This window comes from Saimiri boliviensis, chromosome 11 (genome assembly GCF_048565385.1).
Source record: "Saimiri boliviensis isolate mSaiBol1 chromosome 11, mSaiBol1.pri, whole genome shotgun sequence".
Taxonomy (NCBI): domain Eukaryota; kingdom Metazoa; phylum Chordata; class Mammalia; order Primates; family Cebidae; genus Saimiri; species Saimiri boliviensis.
Window position 1 is genome coordinate 2,656,054 of NC_133459.1, and position 20,356 is coordinate 2,676,409.

General features: G+C 56.0%; 1 protein-coding gene across 1 annotated transcript; it reads left to right on the forward strand.

The window, feature by feature from the left end:
- Positions 1-469: 469 nt before the first annotated feature.
- Positions 470-19,885, forward strand: CCDC27 (coiled-coil domain containing 27). The gene is given in 13 exon segments (XM_039474193.1): positions 470-500; positions 503-789; positions 2,787-2,913; positions 4,321-4,431; positions 5,146-5,303; positions 8,743-8,892; positions 9,949-10,041; positions 10,432-10,810; positions 11,031-11,161; positions 14,098-14,175; positions 14,492-14,704; positions 17,905-18,009; positions 19,763-19,885. Coding segments are annotated over 13 exon segments (1,986 nt in total).
- Positions 19,886-20,356: the final 471 nt, after the last annotated feature.

Sequence of the window (20,356 nt, forward strand, 5' to 3'; positions counted from 1 at the left end):
GTAGAATCTCACTCTGCAGCCCAAGCTGGAGTGCAGTGGCACGAACACAGCTCACTGCAGCCTCAGCCTCCCCAGGCTCAGGTGATCTTCTCACCTCAACCTCCTGAGGAGCTCGGACCACAGGCGCACGCCACCATACCTGGCTAATTGAATATTTTTTTGTAGAGGCAGGGTCTTGCTACAGTGTCCAGGCTGGTCTCGAACTCCTGGGCTCAAGTGATCCTTCCAACTGGGCCTCCCAAAGTGCTGGGATTACAGATGTGAGCCACCGCGCCCAGCCTGGAAGTCGGCTTTCCATATCAAGCTTTTCTTTTCTCAAAAACCCAGCGTCATAGCATCAGCTTCCAGCACATCGGCTGCAGGCCCCTTTTGCTTGATAACGGTTTCTATGGAGACATCTGTGATGCCACCACTGCTCCCAGGGGCCCACAGGACCTGGAGCTCTGGAAGCAAATCCTCGAGCAGGTCCATGATCGAGGCCGTCTTCCCCTTGACACCCCAGCCAGGCTGAAGAGAGATCCACGGGAACAGCCGGGGCTGCTCTCATTCAGGTCCTCATTCAGGCGGCAAAGCTCGCTCCGTCTTTGCGTCCCACGCCTCATGTTACCTAAGGATGCCAGCGTATCTGAGAGGCACAGTTCAACGTCCAGCTCAATAGCCAGGGGCCTGGCACTCCTCCAGAGCATGGTGGCCAGCCGGGACGCCCGGCGCCCGAAATGGAAACCGCACCGAAAGCCACGGGTGCTCAGCAGGTCGGCCCAGACCGTCAGCCGCTACTACGGGAAGATGGTATGGGCTCCAGGGAGGGGGGCTGCCGTGGGCTTGAGGTGACCTGCTTCTCCTGCTCCCCAAGGCCCCATAGAGCTGTCAGCCCACAAAGCCTTCCACAGGCCTTCTGCTGATGGGTTATCCAGGGGGACTCCAGGCAGGCAACAAACTGAGCGCAGGTGGTGGAAAGAGCCCTGCGGTTCTCTCCCTTTCTGCAGGGCCCGGTGCCCTAGTCCCGCATGCCACCGGCTCTGGGTCTGTCCTCCCCTCTGCAGACCTTGGCTCCTGCTGTCTCTGGTTGGCCAAGGGAGAAGACCCACAGTTTGGCCCAGACTCCCTGGGTGCATCTTGAAAAGGAGACTGAAGGTGGGGAAACGGGGCAGGTGGCGTCAACAGACGGGTTAACTGTGCCACCACGTGCCAGGGAAGCCCGAGATGGTCACCCCAGCTCCTGGCAGCTTCCAGGTGCATGCACTGCCTGGACCCAGTGGACTATAGTTTCTAAAGCGGGTCTGAGTGGCTCTTGCTGAGAGCATCCAGTATGCTGGAGGGGAACAGAGGAGACACACCGCTGCCGCCCGCACACACCCAGGCCCTTTCCAACCCACTGGGAGCGTGGCTTAGTGCCTGTGAGCAGCAGCACGTGGTCAGCGTGGTCGGTGGATCTCAGCCAGCAGTCAGGCAGAAGCAGGGCCCCCATCTGTCTGGGCTTCAGGCTCCCCAGGAGGCTCTCGGTGGAGCAGCCGGTGCTCCAGGACCAGCAGCGGTTATGGGCAGGTCTCCGAGGAGGTCAGAGGGGCCACATGGTGTCCTGGGTATGGGGTCTGTGTCTACATACATCTCATAGGCACCTGCCATCAGGGTGATTTGTGATGGTTTAGGGGACTCCGTGTCTGCCCTTGGTGTGGGGCTAAGGACCTCACAGGGTGGTGGGGTGTCCCTTATGCTGTGCTGAGGCTCAGGATCCGAGAAATAAAGAGACAGGACACAGAAGTACAAAGAAAGCGCAGCTGGGCTCAGGGGGCCACGCCACCTGTAAGTGGAGACAGGTGAGGCCCCGAATGTCCAGAAGCGTGAGTATTTATTGTGTGTAGGTTAGGGGGCAGGGCAGTGAGTGAAGTCACCTTTAAGGATAGTGATAGGGTCATGAGCAATAAAACAAGGGGTCCACCCCCCTTAGGTCACCTAGGCCAGGAGGTGGACAGTGCGAAGCAAGGGGTCCATTTCCATTAGGTCACCGAGGCATGGAGGTGGGCTGTGCGCAGTGAAGAGGGTGCAGTGTGCAATACCTCTATCTATGGGCAAGCTACTTCTAAGATTTTTAGGAGGATGCTTTAAGTCACACAGCAGTGACAGAGCTGTCAGGGTCTACGCCACCTGCTGGCAGCTTCCAGTGGGTTCTATAGGAGGATGCTTTTCGAGCAGGGCAGTAACAAGAGCTGATAAAGTTCACAGTCACCGAGGTGGATTGCCGCTCTGAGGGCAGCCTTCCACAAGAACTGGAGCGAGGTCCTACAGCTCCTTTATCAGGAGGAGTGGCTGTCGCCCCAGGCCTGCCATACAGCGGGTATCTTTACGATACTCAACGCTGCCGCCTGGGCCGTGGATTCTTGTGCTGGTGTAACTGTCTTCCCTTAAATCATGTCCTACAGTGTGTCTGCTCCAGACATTCCTCTGACTATAAGCTGCTTATTTCTTAATTCATGCTCTGTGCTGTGTCTGCTCTAGGCATTCCTCCGACTAAGATATAATCATATATCATAAGGAAATAACTGAGTGGTGAGATATTCTTTAGGCACTCACTCTATGAACTAATATATGATTAGATATAAAGGATTATATATAAGGAAATCACTGCGTAGTAACACTGTAAACTGAGACATTCTTCAGGCAGTAATTGTGCCAGGATTCTGCTTCGCTCTCCTTCCTCGGTACCTATATGGGGGTTACCCACACTTGGAAGCGCTGGCCTAGAGTTGGGGGCCTCTGGCACGCGCCTTATTTCCTCTCTCTGCCAGAGCGAGCCCAAGGACGTCGCCAGCCTCACAGGCTTCTTGTCCGAAATGGAGGAGCTGCGAAGGTTGTTCCTCACGCGCCCTGACTGCCCCCAGTTCAGCACCAGGGCCACGTCCATTTCCCATTGTGGTAAGAGCCCCCCACCAGGGCCGCCTGTGAAGCTGCCTGCCTCCCTGTCAGAGTCAGGGGAACCAGGGAGGCCTTCCTGCCCCCTTCGGCCTGCGAGCAGCCCCCAGAGTTGGCCTGTATGGCGGCCCCAGCGGCTGCTTTTGAAATCTACCCGGTTCGAAGGGAGCTAGGGCAGCAGTGAAACCGGGGTGGAGGGAGGCTGGGGTTGAGGGAGGCCGGGGGTGGAGGGAGGCCAGGCCAGGGGTGGAGGAAGGCCGGGGGTAGAGGGAGGCCAGGGGTGGAGGGAGGCCAGGGTTTGAGGGAGGCCTGGGGTGGGGGGCGAGGCAGGGTTGGGGTGGAGGGAGGCCGGGGAGGGGAGGCAGGGTTGGGGTGGAGGGAGGCCGTTGGGGGAGGCAGCACTGGGGCGGAGGGAGGCCTCTTCTGGCCACTGCACTGATGATTTGTGTCCCCAGCCTTCTTGCTTTTCATCCACCGAAAATTCATTAGGGCCAGGGGCTAGGGGAGTGGAGATGGTTGAATATTGTGGACGCTTCAGGAAAGAACCCCATAAAGCCAGATAGCTCATTAAGGACAGTGCCCCCGGGGAGCCCCAGCAACCATCCTGTCCAGCCCCTCACTGATGGGAGCAGGAGGCTGGGAGCAGCAGCTGCTGAGCTCTGTGGTCCCCTGGGGGATGCTGCCCAAGCCAAGGCTCACCCCAACATCTGCTCCTGGCCCTGGGCTTGTCCCATGTCCCCACACAAGATGCCGTTCTTAGAGATGGCAAGCTGGAGCTTAGTTCCTGTGACCAGTAAGCAGGGCAGGGTGGGGGGTGTGGGTGGGGTGGGTCCTGCCCACAAATCTCAGCCGGCATCAGGCAGAAGGAGGGCTCCCACCCATCCCGGCTTCAGCTAGAGGGTCTCTGTGGGCGGTCAGTGCTCCAGGACCGGGGTGGTTATGGGCAGGTCTCTGGGGAGGGCTGAGGGGGCACACGGTGTCCTGGGCGTGGGGTCTGCATCTACATACTGCTCATAGGCATCTGCCGCTGGGCCGATTCCTGACGTTTAGGTGAAATAGGGTCTGCCTTGGACGGGCTGGTCTGGAGGCAGGAGAGCCTCTGTGAGACTTTCAGGAGGTAGGTTTTTACCGAAGGAAAATGGGGTGTGCCCCTCCAGGGGAGAGGAGGCCTCAGCTGCAGAAGTTCAGCCACACGCGAGTCTGTTGAGGTGGAGACACCAGGGAGGCAGGAGGATGAACCCACCCTTCGGTTCAGCCCCATTGCTCAGTCCCATGCATCCACGAGAAAAGCCACCTGTGCCCGCACCTGTGCCCGCACCTGTGACTTACGTATAAATAAGAGTCTCTACCCGGAAGACCCGGGGAGATGAGACCACAGCAGTCACCAGATGGCATCTTCAACCCTGCAAGGTTCACCCACCGAGGCTGGTTTGTCCGGGGAGCTATACCGCAGCTCGGAGACCTGGAGGGGTGCCCAGGACCTGCCCTTGGCCAGGCGGGGCTCGGACATGAACGTGGACGGTGAGGGAGTCCCCAGGGCCTCTGCCTGCAGCTGCTGGGCCCCTGAGCTCGAGGCCTGCTTCTCAGGGCCGCTGCCCACGCCCCGGGGAATTCCCTCCCAGGACTGCCCGCCTCCTGAGGGCTCACACAGCAGGGCCCTGGGCTCCTTCTACAGAGCTAGCCCTGCCTTCCCTGACAGCTGAGGAAGCGGTCCCCTGGGGCCACGGCTCCGTGTCTTTAGTAAAATTGCAACGTGACTCCTTTTTTGCCTTAATTGGAGAAAACGTGGAGTAGGTAGTGACCCGCTCCCCTCAGACTCAGGAAGGCGGAGAATCCCCTTCCTCCCCTCGGTTTAAAGATGGGGAAACTGAGGCCCCAGGAGGGGACAAGCAAGCAGGTGTGCAGGGACAGCATCAGAATGACCCTCATCCTGACTCCCAGCTCTGGCACCTTTGTCCCGGCATCCTGGCCGGAGCTTCCATGCCCTCCCTCACTCCCCGAGCACACGCGCCGGGCTGGGTGTGGGCGCCACATGGTGATCACGGCAGAACCACACTGCGTCCTCAAAGTGAGGGTGACAAGAGTTAGGAGACAGACAGGAGTCTGTCTGGGCTGACAGGGGCTTCCCAGGGAAATCTCAGAAGGGTGGACGTCATCATCCAAGGCGCTGGAGGCCTCGGCAGGGAAGGGTCTGCTTCTCGCCCGTTTCCCACTCGGCCTCTGCCGTCACCACAGGGCGCCTCCTTCCACACAGTAAGAGCGCCTGCGAGCTCAATTGCTTTTGGAAAAGGAGCGAATCCCAGACTCTGAGTCCAGTCACCAGCCTCTCAGTCGCATCCCAGAGCTGCCTGAGAAAGAGGACACCCTGGTACCTCTTAGCCATCCACGAGAAGGTACTGGCAGACGGGGTGCAAATCCCAGCCCCCCACTCCCTCGCTCTGCGTCCGGCTGGCAGGACAGTGCTGCCCCGTGAGCACTCTTGTCCTAGTATATGGTTAGCTGCATCCAGCAGGTCCCCCGATAGGGCCTAAAATGACCTCCAGACCCCCTGCTTTGACAAAGTTCCTCACCCCTGTCCATCCTCATCCCAGTGGTGGCAGTTACACCGGGGGCTCGCCGGCACATGTGACCTCCAACCAGCCACACGCCTTTGCACCCACAGACTCCACATCGGAGAAAGTATCCTGAATAATAAGAATAGGAATACCAGCTTGATTTATATACGAGTTGATTCACCGTAGTGTTATTCTTTTTTTAATCTATGTTTATAAGAAAGTCTGACCTATAATTTCACTGTCTGGTAATTCCCTCATCAAATTTTAGTATCAAAGTTATTCTGGCCTCATTAAAAAGAAAGGCAAAGCTGGAAAACCATTCCCTTTTTTCTTTTCTTTTCTTTTTTTTTTTTTTTTTTTGAGACAGGGCCTCTGTCACCCAGGCTGAAGTGTGGTGGTGTGATCACGGCTCACTGCAGCCTTGACCTCCCTGAGCTCAAGCAATCCTCCCACCTCAGCCTCCCAAGTAGCTGGGACTACAGGTGTGTACCACCACATCTGGCTAATTTCTGTAGAGACAGGGTTTCCCCATGTTGCCCCGGCAAGTCTCGAACTCCCAGGCTCAAGTAATCCACCCACTTTGGCCTCCCAAAGTGTTGGGATTTGGGGTGTGTGCCGCTGCCTGGCAAAGAGTTTGCAGAAGATTGATGTCAGTTCTTCCTTAAATTCTGAAAAAGTCACTATTGAAAGCATCTGTGTCTGGAGATTTCTCACAGGACCACTTTTATTTTATTTTATTTTATTTTATTTATTTAGAGAGGGAGTCTCACTCGGTTGCCCAGGCTGGAGTTCGGTAGCGCAATCCCAGTCCACTGTGACCTCGGCCTCCCAGGTTCAGGCGATTCTCCTGCCTCAGCCTCCTGAGTAAGCAGGATTACAGGCACACACCACCACATCCGGCTAATTTTTGTATTTTTAGTAGAGACAGGGTTTCATCATGTTGGTCAGGCTGGTCTTGAACTCCTGATCTTGGAATCCAACTGCCTCGGCCTCCAAAAGTGCTAGGATTATAGGTGTACCCGGCCTTTATTTATTAATTAATTTATTTTATTTATTTATTTTGAGATAATGTCTCACTTTGTCACCCAGGTTGGAGGGCAGTGGAGTGATCCCAGCTCACTCTTCCCAGGGTTCAAGCGATCTTCCCACCTCAGCTTCTCGAGTAGCTGGGACTGCAGGCTCATTCCACCGTGCCCATTAATTTTTTCTTTTCTTTCTTTCTTTTTTTTTTTTTTTTTTGGTAGAGACAAGATCTCTTCATGTTGCTCATGTTTGCCTTGAACTCCTGGGCTCAAGTGATCCTCTTGCTTCAGCCTCCCAAATTGCTAAAAGGTATGAGCCACCACACCAGCCCCCTACAGGAGCACTTTTAAAAATCACAAATTAGAGCCAGCTGCGGTGGCTCACACCTGTAATCCCAGCACTTTAGGAGGCTGAGGCGGGTGAATCACAAGGTCAGGAGATCGAGACCATCCTGGTCATGGTGAAACTCTGTATTTACTAAAATACAAAAAATTAGCCAGGCATGGTGGTGGGTGCCTATAGTTCCAGCTACTCAAGAGGCTAAGGCAGGGGAATTGCTTGAACCCTGGAGACAGAGGTTTCAGTGAGCCGAGATCATGCACTGCATTCCAGCCTGGGCAACAGAGCAAGACTCTGTCTCAAAAAAAAAAAAAAAAAAAAAAAAAAAAAAATCACAAACTAGGCCAGGTGCAGTGGCTCGGGACTGTAATCCCAGCACTTGGGGAGGTGGAGGCGGGTGGATCATGAGGTCAGGAGCTCAAGACCAGCCTGGCCAACATGGTGAAACCCCATCTCTACTAAAAGTACAAGAATTAGCTGGGCGTGGTGGCAGGTGCCTATAATCCAGCTACTTAGGGGGCTGAAGCAGGAGAATCATTTACCCAGCACCCCGAAGGCGGAGGTTGCAGTGAGCTGAGATCTCGCCACCAAACTCCAGCCTGGGCTACAGAATGAGAGTCCATCTCCAAAAAAAAAAAAAAAAAAAAAAAAAAAAAAATTACAAATTCAATTTCTTTAAAAGATATCTGGATTTTCTTTTTCTTCTTGTTTCAGTTTTGGTGTTCTGTGTTTTCCTAGGAATGCATCTATTTCATATAAATTTTCTTATTTCTCAGCCTATGGCTGTACATGGTACAAGGATAGTTATTGCCTTTACATGGCGTGGATGGGGTGACAGCCTCTTTCTCACTCCCGACCTGGCTGCCTGTGCCTTCCCCATTGGTCTTGCTGGAGACAGGGTTTCACCGTGTTGGCCAGGCTGGTCTCAAACTCCTGACCCCAGGTAATCCCCCCACCTCAGCCTCCCACAGTGCTGGGATTATAGGCGTCAGCCACCGCTTGGCCAACATTTAGCGGACTTTCCAGTTATTTTTCCTTCCAGAATATTCTGTTGGGATCATTTTCCTTCCTCCTGAAGAATTCCCTTTAGTATTTCTCTTAGTTTAGCTGGTGACATTCTTTCAATTTCTGTTTGTCTGAAAACATCTTTATTTTTGTCTTTAATTTTGAAGAACTAAGGGAGTTGAGATTTTGAGAACGAAAGTTTGAGGAGCTCCCTGACAAGCCCCTAGAAAAGTTTGGCGGGTGTTGCCGGTTAAGTGTGGGGGCCACAAAGAAGACTGGTATCCTGGCCGGGCGTGGCGGCCCACGCCTGTAATCCCAGCACTTTGGGAGGCTGAGGCGGGCAGATCACCTGAGGTTGGGAGTTCGAGACCAGCCTGGCCAACATGGTGAAACCCGTCTCTACAAAAAACACAAAAATTAGCCAGGTGTGATGGCGCATGCCTGTAATCCCAACTACTGGAGCCTGGGAGACAGAGGTCGCAGTGAGCTGAGACTGCACCACTGCACTCCAGCCTGGTGACAGAGTGAGACTCCATCTCAAAATAAAAAAAAAGCAGAAGAAGAAGACCGGCGTCCTGTGTTGTAGTGTGGTGGTGAGGACAGCCCACGGACCAGGTCCGAAAGGGAAGCTGTCTCGCATCTCCTCGGACGAGGATTTCGGGTCGGCTTGTAGGACAGGGGCAGAGGCGCTGGAGGGGCCAGGCACGGTTGCACTAATCAGCTGGCACATCATGGTCTCCGGATTTGTACCACTAGCTCTTTACTGCAGTACACATCTTGAAATCCCTGGGACCCTGGGATTTGGGGGTCCTGGGACAGCAGATCTGCTCCTCCTGAGTGGGCTGGGGGCAGGCGGGGGGACAGTGTGTGGCTGCACGGCCCACGGGGCTGCCCCTGCTTTTCTCCCCAGGACCACTGCCTGTCCAAGCTGGAGATGCAGGTTCAGAAGAAAGACGAGGAGATCCTGGTGCTCCAGGAGGAGCTGAAGGCCCTGAGGAAGCAGCTGAAATGCCCCCTGAAAGGCAAAGGCCGAGAGACAGCCATGTCCCCAGGCCAGAAGGTGGGTCAGCCCTAGCAGCCAAAGCTGCTGGTGACGCGCAGGCTCCTGGATGCTCCCAGGTCCTGGCTGGAGCCGGGACGGGGCCTCGGGGTTCTGCTCCACAGGCCAGGGAGAGGCAAAGGGAAGCACGAAATGCAAACGGGAGCCATGAGCCGGCGTCTAGACACCTGCACTCGGCCTCTGACTTGCATTCTACCTGGGCCAAGTCACAGCACTTTCCGGGCTCAGGGTCCACATCTATAAAATGAGGGCTGAGCTCACCTCTGAAGTCCTGGGGCACGGAGGCCGCCCACAGGTGGATTCCCCAGGCCTTGCCATGCGCGTGGTGGGCAGTGTTAGCTTAGACTACCCTGCCCTGGCCGGGAACCCCTTCTCCCCACTCTCTCTGGTCGGGAGGCCCCCTGTGAGGCTGGGCTGGGCTGGGGTGGGTGGGGAGGCTACTGCACCTCCAGGTCTGGGCAGAGGGCTGGATGAGGTGGGTCTGTACTGTGCACAGGGGCAGTCACCTGATCTTCCTAAGACCCCATTTCTTTCATACCTGAGGACACAGCCTGAGTTTCTGCTGGGGGCCAGAGATGAAGCAGGGACCAGGGGAGGGCCTCTGACGGCCGAATGCCCTGAATGCCTCAAGGGAAGGCTGCCTAGACACAGAGGGCGGGGGCAGGGAATGGGGCAGCGAGGGGCTTCCACTTTCTGTCCTCTCCAGCCTGCTGGGTGGGCGTCTGAGGGTGGAGCACCCAGGCCAAGACATGCACGGTGGGCGTGTCTAAGGCTGGCTCCCCAACTTCTAAGGCCTTGTCCCTTACTGCAAGGCCACTTGCTGGGGGCTGCTCTGGGGGTTCCCAGAGCCCTACTGCCCCCAAATGCCGCCCATCAACAGGTTCCTGTGCCCTCCACTGCCACAGCATCCACATCCCCCAGCCCCTCGGCAGGAGGATGCAGGTCCCCTCCCCGGACATGAGAGGCTACTGTCCCATCAAGGACAGGCCATGATGGTCCGTCCCTGGGGTGCTGCAGGAGGGGTGGAGAGCTGAGGGTCCCATGGGCGTCTTGCAGGAGCGGTCCTCAGACGCTTCGCTGAAGCTGGGCAAGCCGAGCCTCCTGAAGGCCTTCTCCAGAGGCGAGGAGGAGCCGCAACGCTGGCGGCAGGTGCGCGCCGCCGGGAGAGCAGGCGCGCCGGGAGGGCCCCGGCGCAGGAGCCACCCAGGCGGCTCAGCTAAGAGGCCCAAGCCCCAGGTGTCCCCTGCAGCCCTGCCCTGGGGTGCCCCCTCCAGGGGAGCAGGTGACGTGGGTGGCTGTTAACCCCCTTGAAGGCACAGGTCAGGTACAGTCTCTTGACCAAGGGAGAACCCGTGCCTGAGGCCACGGTGCCTGGGCTGCTGTCGGTGGCCTTGCCACGCAGACGCTCCCCCGCTCCCTGGACCCTGTAGCAGCCTGGAAGGAGGCGCCCTCCCCGGTGTCTCCACTGTGAGCATTAGATGTCCCCGCCCTGGGGGTGCCCTGCAGCCCTGCCCTGCCCCTGCCCTACCCATCTCACAGATGCAGGAGGAGTCTGCGGTGCCGCTGCAGAGGGGCGAGGAGCCGGACCTGGGAGGCGGCCAGGACGAGCGCCTGGAAGGGGAGCCCGAGGGGGCGGAGCGTGTGGGCGCCGGAGGAGGCGTGGGCCGGATGGGGGCTGCGCATGCGGAGGAAATAGAGGAGGAGGAGGAGGGGGAGGAGGAGGAGGACGGGGATGCGGATGAGGACTCCGAGGAATGGGAGCTGCTGGAGGAGGACGAGGTCCCCAGGAGAAGGGCCTCCTCCCTGGCCGAGTCGTTTGAGGAGGAGCTGCTGGCCCAGCTGGAGGAGTACGAGCAGATCATCCTGGACTTCCAGTTCCAGCTGGAAACCACCGGGACCAGATACCGCCTTGCAACAGGTGGGCCTGGGGGCTCTGGGCTTTGGCTTCGCCGTGAGTCCCGGCCCACGGGCTGTGATGCCCGGAGGCTGCCTGCCCTGGTCAGTGGGCCGCAGCGGGGGCAGGGGTCAGCAGCCTGCAGAGCGCTTCCGGCTGGCGCGGTGGCCCGGCCCTCTCCTTCCGTCCCTCATTGGCCCTGCTTGCTCTCGCTCACTGCCTCTGCCTCTGCCTCTGCGCCCAGGAGTGATCGCATCCTTACAACAACAACTGGATTTCCAAGAATCCGAACTGCGAAAAATCAAGTCGGAAAATGAGACGCTGCAGAAGGAGCTTCGAGAGCGGAGGCAGCAGCTGCAGGCTATGACCGACAAGGTGGCTGTGCGCCCGGTGCGCTCGGTCCCGGCCTCTGCTCAGTGAGCACGGGCCAGGCTTGACTAACCCCCAGCAGCTCGGGGCCCGCGCCGGCCATCCCATCTACTGATGGAGACTCTGGGCCTGGGGCATCCAGGCAGCTGGCCCAGGGTTGTGCGACTGATAGCGGCCCCACCGGGATTCCCCCAGGTGTGTGGGAGGCGGGAGCCCACATGTCCAGCCACAGCTCTGCCCCTGGGCTGGAAGCACGGCTCCCTGTCTCCTGAGCCGCTGTGCTCTTGGCCACTCCTCAAGCATCTCCTGGCCCCCGAGTCCTGGGGGTGAGAACACCCTCTCCGTGATTACAGAGACTGCTACTCCACTGAGCCCACCATTGTCGTTTTTGTTAAGCATTTTACATTTCTATTCTTATCAAAATTATTCCTGCATGTCATTTAAAGAAGCAAATAGTTCCACGAGGCTTGTCATGAAAACCAGGAGCCTCTGACCTCGTCCCTCTCATTCACCCTCTCCTAAGGCATCACTTTCAACTCTTCTAGCACCTTCTTTAGGGATCTATCTCCATATCTCCAAATAGCATGCTCATGGATTTTCTAGATTTTTCTCCTTTTTTTTTTTTTGAGACGGAGTTTCGCTCTTGTTACCCAGGCTGGAGTGCAATGGCGCGATCTCAGCTCACCGCAACCTCCGCCTCCTGGGTTCAAGCAATTCTCCTGTCTCAGCCTCCTGAGTAGCTGGGATTACAGGCACACGCCACCATGCCCAGCTAATTTTTTTGTATTTTTAGTAGAGACGGGGTTTCACCATGTTGACCAGGATGGTCTCGATCTCTCGACCCGGTGATCCACCCGCCTCGGCCTCCCAAAGTGCTGGGATGACAGGCTTGAGCCATCGCGCCCAGAGATTTTTCTCCATCTTAACATTATTTAATGCTTCCTTTTTTCCTCCGCTGCCATCCCCCCAACACCCACAAGGGCACTCTTTCCACCCAGCCTCCTCCCCGTATCATTCTATCACAATCAATGTTGCACTGATGTCAGTATGACAGTTATTTGTTGCAAATACACATAAATAAAGTGAGTTGTACAGAACAGTACGAAGATTCATAAACCACAACTTTGAAACGGCTGCATCCCGTATCTTTTGCTTTCTCGCCCTCTTCACTTATTTTTGATGGAGCACATCCTCCAGTAGTTTTTTCCAGAAAGGATGAATGGGGGTAAAGCGTTGGCAAATGCCCTTAATCTACACCCTTGTAACATGTGGGTTGGATATGACATTCCCATTTGAAAACCATTTTCCTTCAGCATCACAGCGGCACTCCTCTGTTGTCTTCCAGCCTCCAGGTTTGCTGAAGCCCAAAGTCGTTCATGGTTCCTTGTGAGCCTATCTTTGTCCCAGGTGTTCTGGAACCTCGCACAGTTGTGTCTTATTAAGGGTGTATTTTCATCTGTTGTACTGGGCATTCAGTGGCCATCTGGAAACACGTCCTTCAGTTTAGAATTTTCTTTGGTTTTATTGTTTTTTTATATCCTTCTCTCAATTATTTGGCTATTGGACCTCCTGTCCTGCTCTTACTTCATCTGTTATCGCTTCCTTTCCGTCCCCTTTTACAGATACCTTTCTGTTGGGGAGTGGGGACAGAATCTCACTCTGTTGCCAGGCTGGAGTGCCGTGGCGTGATCTCAGCTCACTGCAACCTCTACCTCCTGGGTTCAAGCGTTCTCTTGCCTCAGTCTCCCAAGTAGCTGGGACTACAGGCACACACCACGACACCCAGCTAACTTTTGTATTTTTAGTAGAGGCAGGGTTTCACCATGTTGGCCAGGATGGTCTTGATCTCTTGACCTCATGATTCACCTGCCTCAGCCTCCCAGTGTGCTGGGATTAGAGGGGTGAGCCACCGTGCCTGACCTACAGATACTTTCTAGAAGATGTCCTTAACTTTATCAACAGCTCGTCTCTTGAGTTTTCATTTTGTTATAATATTTTACTCTGATGTTCTCTGAATGTTCTATTTTTCTTCTCATTTTGAAGCACACTCTTGTTCGGTTTCACAACTGCAGTATCCCCTCTTCCCGGCATGACAGCGTTAATTCAGTTTGAGTTTTCTCACTTCTTGCACCACTTCTGTTTCCTACAAGTTCCCTTTAAAGTTTGCTTTTGGTCTCTGTCATTCACCTGACAGCTTGGCTCCAGCGTTTGGGCTGATTGGACTCTGAGCACACACGTGACCACGCCGTGCCCCCTGGCAGAGCAGTGCGCTTACTTCAGCGTTTTAATGGGGAGTTTGCTTTCTTTTCTTTTTTTCCAAGATGGGTTCTCACTCTGTCACCAGGCTGGGGTGCAGTGGTATGATCGCAGCTCACCGCCGCCGCAACCTCCCAGGCTTAGGTGATCCTCTCAGCCTCCTGAGGCGCTGGGGCCACAGGGGCACGCTACCACGCCCCACTAACATTTTCACTTTTTGTAGAGACAGGATCTACGTTGCCCATGCTTCTTTCAAATTCCTGACCTCAAGTGATCCACCCACCTCAGCCTTCTAAAGTGCTGGGATGACTTACAGGTGTGAGCCTCTGCACCGGCCTGGGGCTCTTCATTTCTGAAATAACATTCCACCGATCATCCTCATTTTAGCCTCCATGTTTAGAAGAACCCGGCACCAACCATTTCTGAGACTTTGAGGAACTCGGGTGTGAACTGGGATGGTTTCCTGCTTTCCCTAATGCCAGCTCTTTGGCTTTCTCGGATCCGGGATGTCAGATACCACTCCGCCATCTTCAAACTCTCCAAAATATTTTCAGTCCTCTTTATTCTCTGCTTCTCCCTGCCTTCAATGGAAATCCCGCTGCTATTATTTTAGAGAGCTTTGGGAAAGGAAAAAGTTAGATGCCAGCCTGGGAGTCCGCTAAGCCAACCCCTCTGTCTCCTTCCAGTTCTCCAACCTCCGAGAAGATAAGAAACACCAAGAGATGATGGGGCTCATTGAGAAGGACAACCAGCTCCTCCGACAGGTGACAGCCTGGGTGTTGTGAAACGGTCAGCCAGGCCACTGTTGTTGCTGTAAGTCCCGACACAGCAAAGGGCAAGAAGGGGCTGGAGTATCTTCACTGCAAAGCCAGGGCCCCTTAACTTAGGTAGCATGCCACCTGACGCATCTCTGGGCCCCAGGTCCACACAGAAGGCTCCTTGCGACTGCTGGGTCCAGAATGGAGTGGAGGGACCCGGCGAGCGTCGCTGGCCATCTTTTAGGAGAAAGTGGGTGGGTACCACACGTACTCAGGTTGGGCGAGATGAGCCCACCTTTTTGTCCTCCCTGGCTGCCCCCAGCAAGTGTCAAAACTGGAGAGAAAGCTCAGCAAGCGGGACCACGCCATCTCAGAGTTGGACTCCAAGGTCAGCCAGCTGCAGGAGCAGGTGGAACTGGACCAGAACCACCTGCAGAGGCGGAAGCAGCTGCAGGAGGATCTGCAGAGCAAGAAGGAGATGCTTCAGCAGGCGGAGCAGCAGGCCCGTGTGGCCCTGGAGAGCGCCCAGTCCAGGGTACGCCCCAATCCTCCTCCTGAGGGTCTGGCCCAGCAGCTGGGCCCCTGCCCACTGCCACTGAGGTAGACCAGTCTCTGAGTACACTGGGGCTCGGGCTGGTTCTTCTGTGTACCCCAGCACCTGCAGAGCTGACACTCAAGAAATGTGGGTAGAGGACAGAGTGAGGGGGCATGGAGCTCCCCGGGAACGCTGGTCAATGGTGGTGGTGGGCAGAGCTCCGTGGGCAGGGCTGGGGGTCTTGGGTTGCATTGTGAAGGGTGTGGGTCACTGGCTGCAAAGGAGGGCACGTGGGTAGGGAGGAATAGTGCTGCCCACCCATCTCTGAGCCGTAGCATGTTTGCTGGGCCAGGCACTGTTCTAAGTGCCTTCTTGGTATCAAAGTCATGTCGCCCCTTTAACCAAACTACGAAGTAGTTACCATGGTCCTCACTTAACAGACAGGCAGGAGAGGATGAATGACCCCCCTGGACCCCAGACCTGCTTTGCAGTGGTGCTGGGATTTGGACCAGACAGTCTTAACTGCAGGGCCCCACTGGGGTGTCATATTAAACATGAGCAAGGCCAGGGTGCACCCCGCTTCTGAGGGCTCCATGCCCAAAAGGAAATCAATAAAGAGCTGACCTTTTTATTTTTTTTGGGACAGGGCCTTGCTCTGTCACCGGGGCTGGAGTGCAGCGGGGCGATAACAGCTCACGGCAGCCATGGCCTCCCAGGCTCAAGCTGTCACCCCACCTCAGCCTCCTGAGAAGCTGGGACCACCTTACCCGGCTAATTTCAAAAACTTTTTGTAGAGACGGTCTTACTACGTTGTCCAGGCTGGTCTCAAATTCCTGGGCTCCAGCGATCTACCTGCCTCAGTCTCCCAAAGTGTTGGGAGTACAGGTGCCAGCCACTGTGCCTGGCCCTGACCTTGATTTAGAATCCAGGCATGCCACCCGCAACTCAACTTCGTCCTCTTTCCTGCTTGAGCCAGCCTCCTTCCGGCTGGGTCAGACTAAGGCACCCACCCAGGTATCCCTTGATAAAACAGCTTTGAATCCAGCCATAGTCGTAGTGAAAAGCGTTAGACCAGAGGTGGCCTAGATGTGTCCATTTGTGCGCCGGCGTGCACTGACCTGGCAGAGACTGGAAAGCTGTGCTGAGAAATATTCCGAAGCTAAATCTGGGTGAGCAGGAGCCAGTGCCAGGACTGATGGTGAGGCCCCACAGGTGTGGGGAAGTGAGGCTGGACACCCCAGGTAGCTGCCAGCCTCTGCCCTGGGGAGGCACCCCCTGTACAGAGGCCCAGCCCCTGGTGACCTCAGGACCTTCAGCACCTGGCACAGTGTTTGTACAAAGTGGACACTCAATAAATATTGAAAAGAAGGAAAGGATTCCAGTCCACACAGGCCAGGGGCCCATGACATTCCTGCTGTCATATAAACCCATCCAAGTGGCAGTGTGGACATGCTTGCCACTCAGAGGCCAGGCTGAGCCTCTGGGACCCGGCTCCCCTTGGGCACCTCTGCGTCGTCAGGGTTTCTTGGTGAGGAACCTGTCGGCGACTGTCCGGGACGGGTAGGCACGTCTGCTGGGGGTCTCTCGACCTGCAAGAGGGTCCCAATACCTGGAAGAGAGAGTGTGCAGAAGAAAGGGAGACAGAAAAAGCGAGGCGTCTGGAGGGCTGGATAGGCTGTGCCTAAACAGCGGCCTTTATTTTTCAAAGGCCAGGAATAAATACACTTTCTTTGCTCTGGTTTACTCCCATGCCATGCCCCCACCCTCATTAGGGATGATCTAGCCACCTCTGCCTGATCAGAGAGAAAGGAGGGTCCTGGGGACCAGGCGAATAGATGACACAGCTAGGATGAGAAATGCCAATCTATACCTTACATGGCCTATACAATAGAGAAGTCAGATACACAATCAGTGGTTGTAAAAAGTAACAGAATTTCCTGTGATCACAAAGCTTGTTTACATCCAGACATTACTCCTCATGGTTGCAGGTATTTCTGGTTTGATCTTGTTTTAGAACTGAGATGTGAAAAGGTTTTCTGGTTTTGCTCATCAGAATATCTTTTAACCAGATTCTCCTTTGTCTGCTCCTGACTCAACTTATCTCAATTCCCCCATTCAGGAGTCTCTGAGTCAGGGATCAAAGCCATCCCATATGGTGGCATTTGCTTTGCAAATATCCCCACAGTTAAACCATTATCTAGGGTACGAGGCAGTCAGGCAAGTAAAGAAAAGTTTAAAGCTTATTCTTAAAGAAAAGAGTCATAAAAAGTTAAAAGCAAAAACTGGTTGCTGGCAGGGAGTCACTCGGTCTAGCAGCACCGCATAGTTTTAGGCCCAAACGATATCGTGGTTGATACTAGAAACTGATCATCCATCTTTCAGTTCCTTTTTCCCGATAGCTTGACTGCCTCCAACAGGAAACTGTGTTTGGGATCAAACTCACCGTATAGTGAGACCCACGCCTTTTGGGGGTCTCACAGGGGAATGTTCCCCACAGGAACCGGCACTGAGCGTGCTAGGTAACTGGAGGGGTTCCTGCCTGAGGCTCCTGGGGAACAGACAGGAGGAGTTTCCTCGGCAGCTTCCTGGGAGGCATGAGGAGCCACCTCTGGGGAGGTGGCTGCAGGTGTACAGGCAGACACGGCTCTTCACGGCATCAGAAGACTAGACGGCCCTCCGGCTCCGAGTGAGGGGCCAGGTTCAAGGCTGCTGTCCACGGCACAGACGCCTCCTCCTTAGCATGGAAAGGAGGAAGGGCCACCGGTGCAGCTGAATGCCTAGAGTGAGAGTGTCCCCAAGGGCCAGGAAGTCCGCTCACTGCAGCGGCCCAGAGGTTACCTGCAACTCTTGTACTGTTTTGGTTTGTTGGTTTCTTAAAACAAAAAACAAAAAACAAACTTATGTGCAGGTTTTACTTTCCAATGAGAAGAGCCCGCCTGGTGTACAAGAGTGTGGGCTTTGGGGCTGGGCCACCAGGGTCAGGGGCTGGACCCGGCGCCTCTAGCTCGCAGGCGCCTCCTCGCTCGCAGGCAGCCCACGCTGACTTCTCTGGCCCCCATTTCCAGTTTCTAAAGCCATGAAGAGTGAGGGTGAGCTGTTCCTTCCTGGCCCATAAAAAATAAGGTGTTGGAGGGGTACAGCTCACTGGCCAGGCGCCCTCTCGGGCAAAGGCGAGTAATGGTGTTGTCTTTTGCTCACAGCTTGAGAGGCTTCGGAATAAGATCATCCAGGCCACCTTCAGCATCTCCGGGACCAAGTCCTTGGCCAACGAGATCTCTGATAATGACATCCTAGAAGCCCTGCAGGTATACCCCTGAGCTCAGCCGCCTCCATCCAGGCCCCGTCCCCCCAGGAGACCCCTGAGCTCAGCCGCCTCCATCCGGGCCCCGTCCCCCCAGGCGACCCCTGAGCTCAGCTGCCTCCATCCGGGCCCCGTCCCCCCAGGAGACCCCTGAGCTCAGCCGCCTCCATCCGGGCCCCGTCCCCCCAGGCGACCCCTGAGCTCAGCCGCCTCCATCCGGGCCCCGTCCCCCCAGGCGACCCCTGAGCTCAGCCGCCTCCATCTGGGCCCCGTCCCCCAAGGTGAGCTAGGGTAGGGGGTGGGAGGGCCTGGGTTAGATTCAGGGAACTCTGTTCTCATCCTAGCTGTGTCAATTATTCGCCTGGTCCCCAGGACCCTCCTTTCTCTCTGATCAGGCAGAGGTGGCTAGATCATCCCTAATGAGGGTGGGGGCATGGCATGGGAGTCTTAGCCACTCTCAGCACAAAGGAGGAGGGGCATCAGAGACCAGCCGTAACCGCCACAAACCATGAGCACTGTGGAGAGGGGACAAGCCGCCTGGTCACAGAAATTCTCCTGCAGCAGGAGCCCAGCCCCGGCTTTGTCCAGCTCAGTCCCCTCTGCTGGTATCGCCACCCACTGAGCTGGGGCCCTGGTGCAGAATCCTCCCACCCTGGCCACAGCCTCCTGGGTCCTTCCTGACCAGTGGTCCCCAAGCAGGGGCCTCCGAGAAGTAGAGGGGTGTAGGAGAAATAACTTGGGCTTTAGGGTCACTGGGCATGAGGGGGGTCACCAGCCACCAGCTGTGGGCCACACACTCACTTCTCTGAGCCACAGACACCTCCCTCTGTGATAAGGAGTCCATGCCCACCTGTGAGGTGCCATGGGACTCAGATCTCCGGGAGTCGGGCACCGGCTGTAGCTCCATGTGGGGCTGTGTGCTCTGTAGGGGTCACCTCTCACCAGGTGCTGCTTCTGGTCCCAGGAACCACCCTTTCCCTTCTGGGGCTGCCCTTGAACCCCAGTGTGCACCCATGACCTTCCTTCCAGCACTCACGTTCCTGGGGTTTGGTTCCCTTCCTCTGCAGAGTGGGTGGGCCCTGCGGAGCTGTAAGGTGGGGGGAGGTCTCTGTGCCCTTGTTACTGTTGTCTGGGGGAGGGCAGAGAATGCGGAGGGAAAGAGGAAGAGAAGAGGGAAGACAGAGGATGGAGGGAGTTATTCCCACCACACAGGAGCCAGGGAAGAGCACCTTTCTTTGCTTGCTTGCTATAGCCTGACATGAAACAGCAATGGCCTAGAGACGAGGAAATTGGAAGAGGGTTGGGGACAACCTTCCCTTTGCACAGGACAAAAGAAGGGACTTGAGGGACAGATGCGATGACCTCAAAGGTCTTTAGGAGTCTGGGGCTCCTCACAGTTCTAAGAGGGCTGAACAAGGGGCCGCAGCGCAGGCTCCTGCGAGTGGGTGCTCTGCACCTGCTCCCGGCTCTGCGTTCTGTGACTTCACGTCCGTGGCTAAAAATCAGCCGCCATGGAGTATTGGGAGTATTCACACCACAGAAATCAGCAATGCCACAAAGCTGAGGGTTTTTTGGTTTTTTTTTCTCCCCCGGGAGAGCCAGCTGTAAGTATTCACCAGCACACCCCAGCTGCAGGGAGCCCCTCTGGAGGAAGAGAGGGTGGGGTCCTGGGCAGCTGGCATGGACTGGGCAGACCGGTCTCAAGGGCAAGGTGAGGCACTGGGAAGGCCACCTCGACGGCTGTGTTTCTTGTGCAGAGAATTATCTCAGAGAGAAGCGACTACTATAATCAGCTGAAGCAGAAAGGCGTCAAAGTGCTCCCGCTGCAACAGTCAGAGACCTTACTGACCAGCAAATCCAAGAAGGGGGCCTCCAAGTAGCCCCAGCCAGGCGTCCAAAATGCGGCCAGCTCAGCAGAGGCCAGGGTCCAGCTCCAGAACCACCTGCCCCCACCATGCGTCCTGTTCGCGGACTCAGAATTAAACCCTGGTGTTGGCACTGCTCCACCTTTTTCTTCTCTGGGATCCATGCGGGGTCCTACTCTCCTCTGAGACCTTAGGGTACAACAATGCCCCCATAATGCCAAAGCTCACGGACTGGAGATCAGCACACCAGCCTGTGCCCCTAGCTCCTAGCAGGTCCCCTCTAGGCCCCAGGCTGCAGGAGGCCTGAGCCGGGGTGTCCGCCCAGCACCCAGCACAGGCCTAACGCCTACTGAGCAGAGGGGGTCTGTGACCTCCAGCCCCGGGAGCTCTCCTGGCTGGGGCACTCTCTTGCTGGAGGACTCCTCTGGAAGGTGGTGAGTGTCGGGGACTCTGTTCCCATCCCCGCCACCCCCGCTCTCGGAAGGA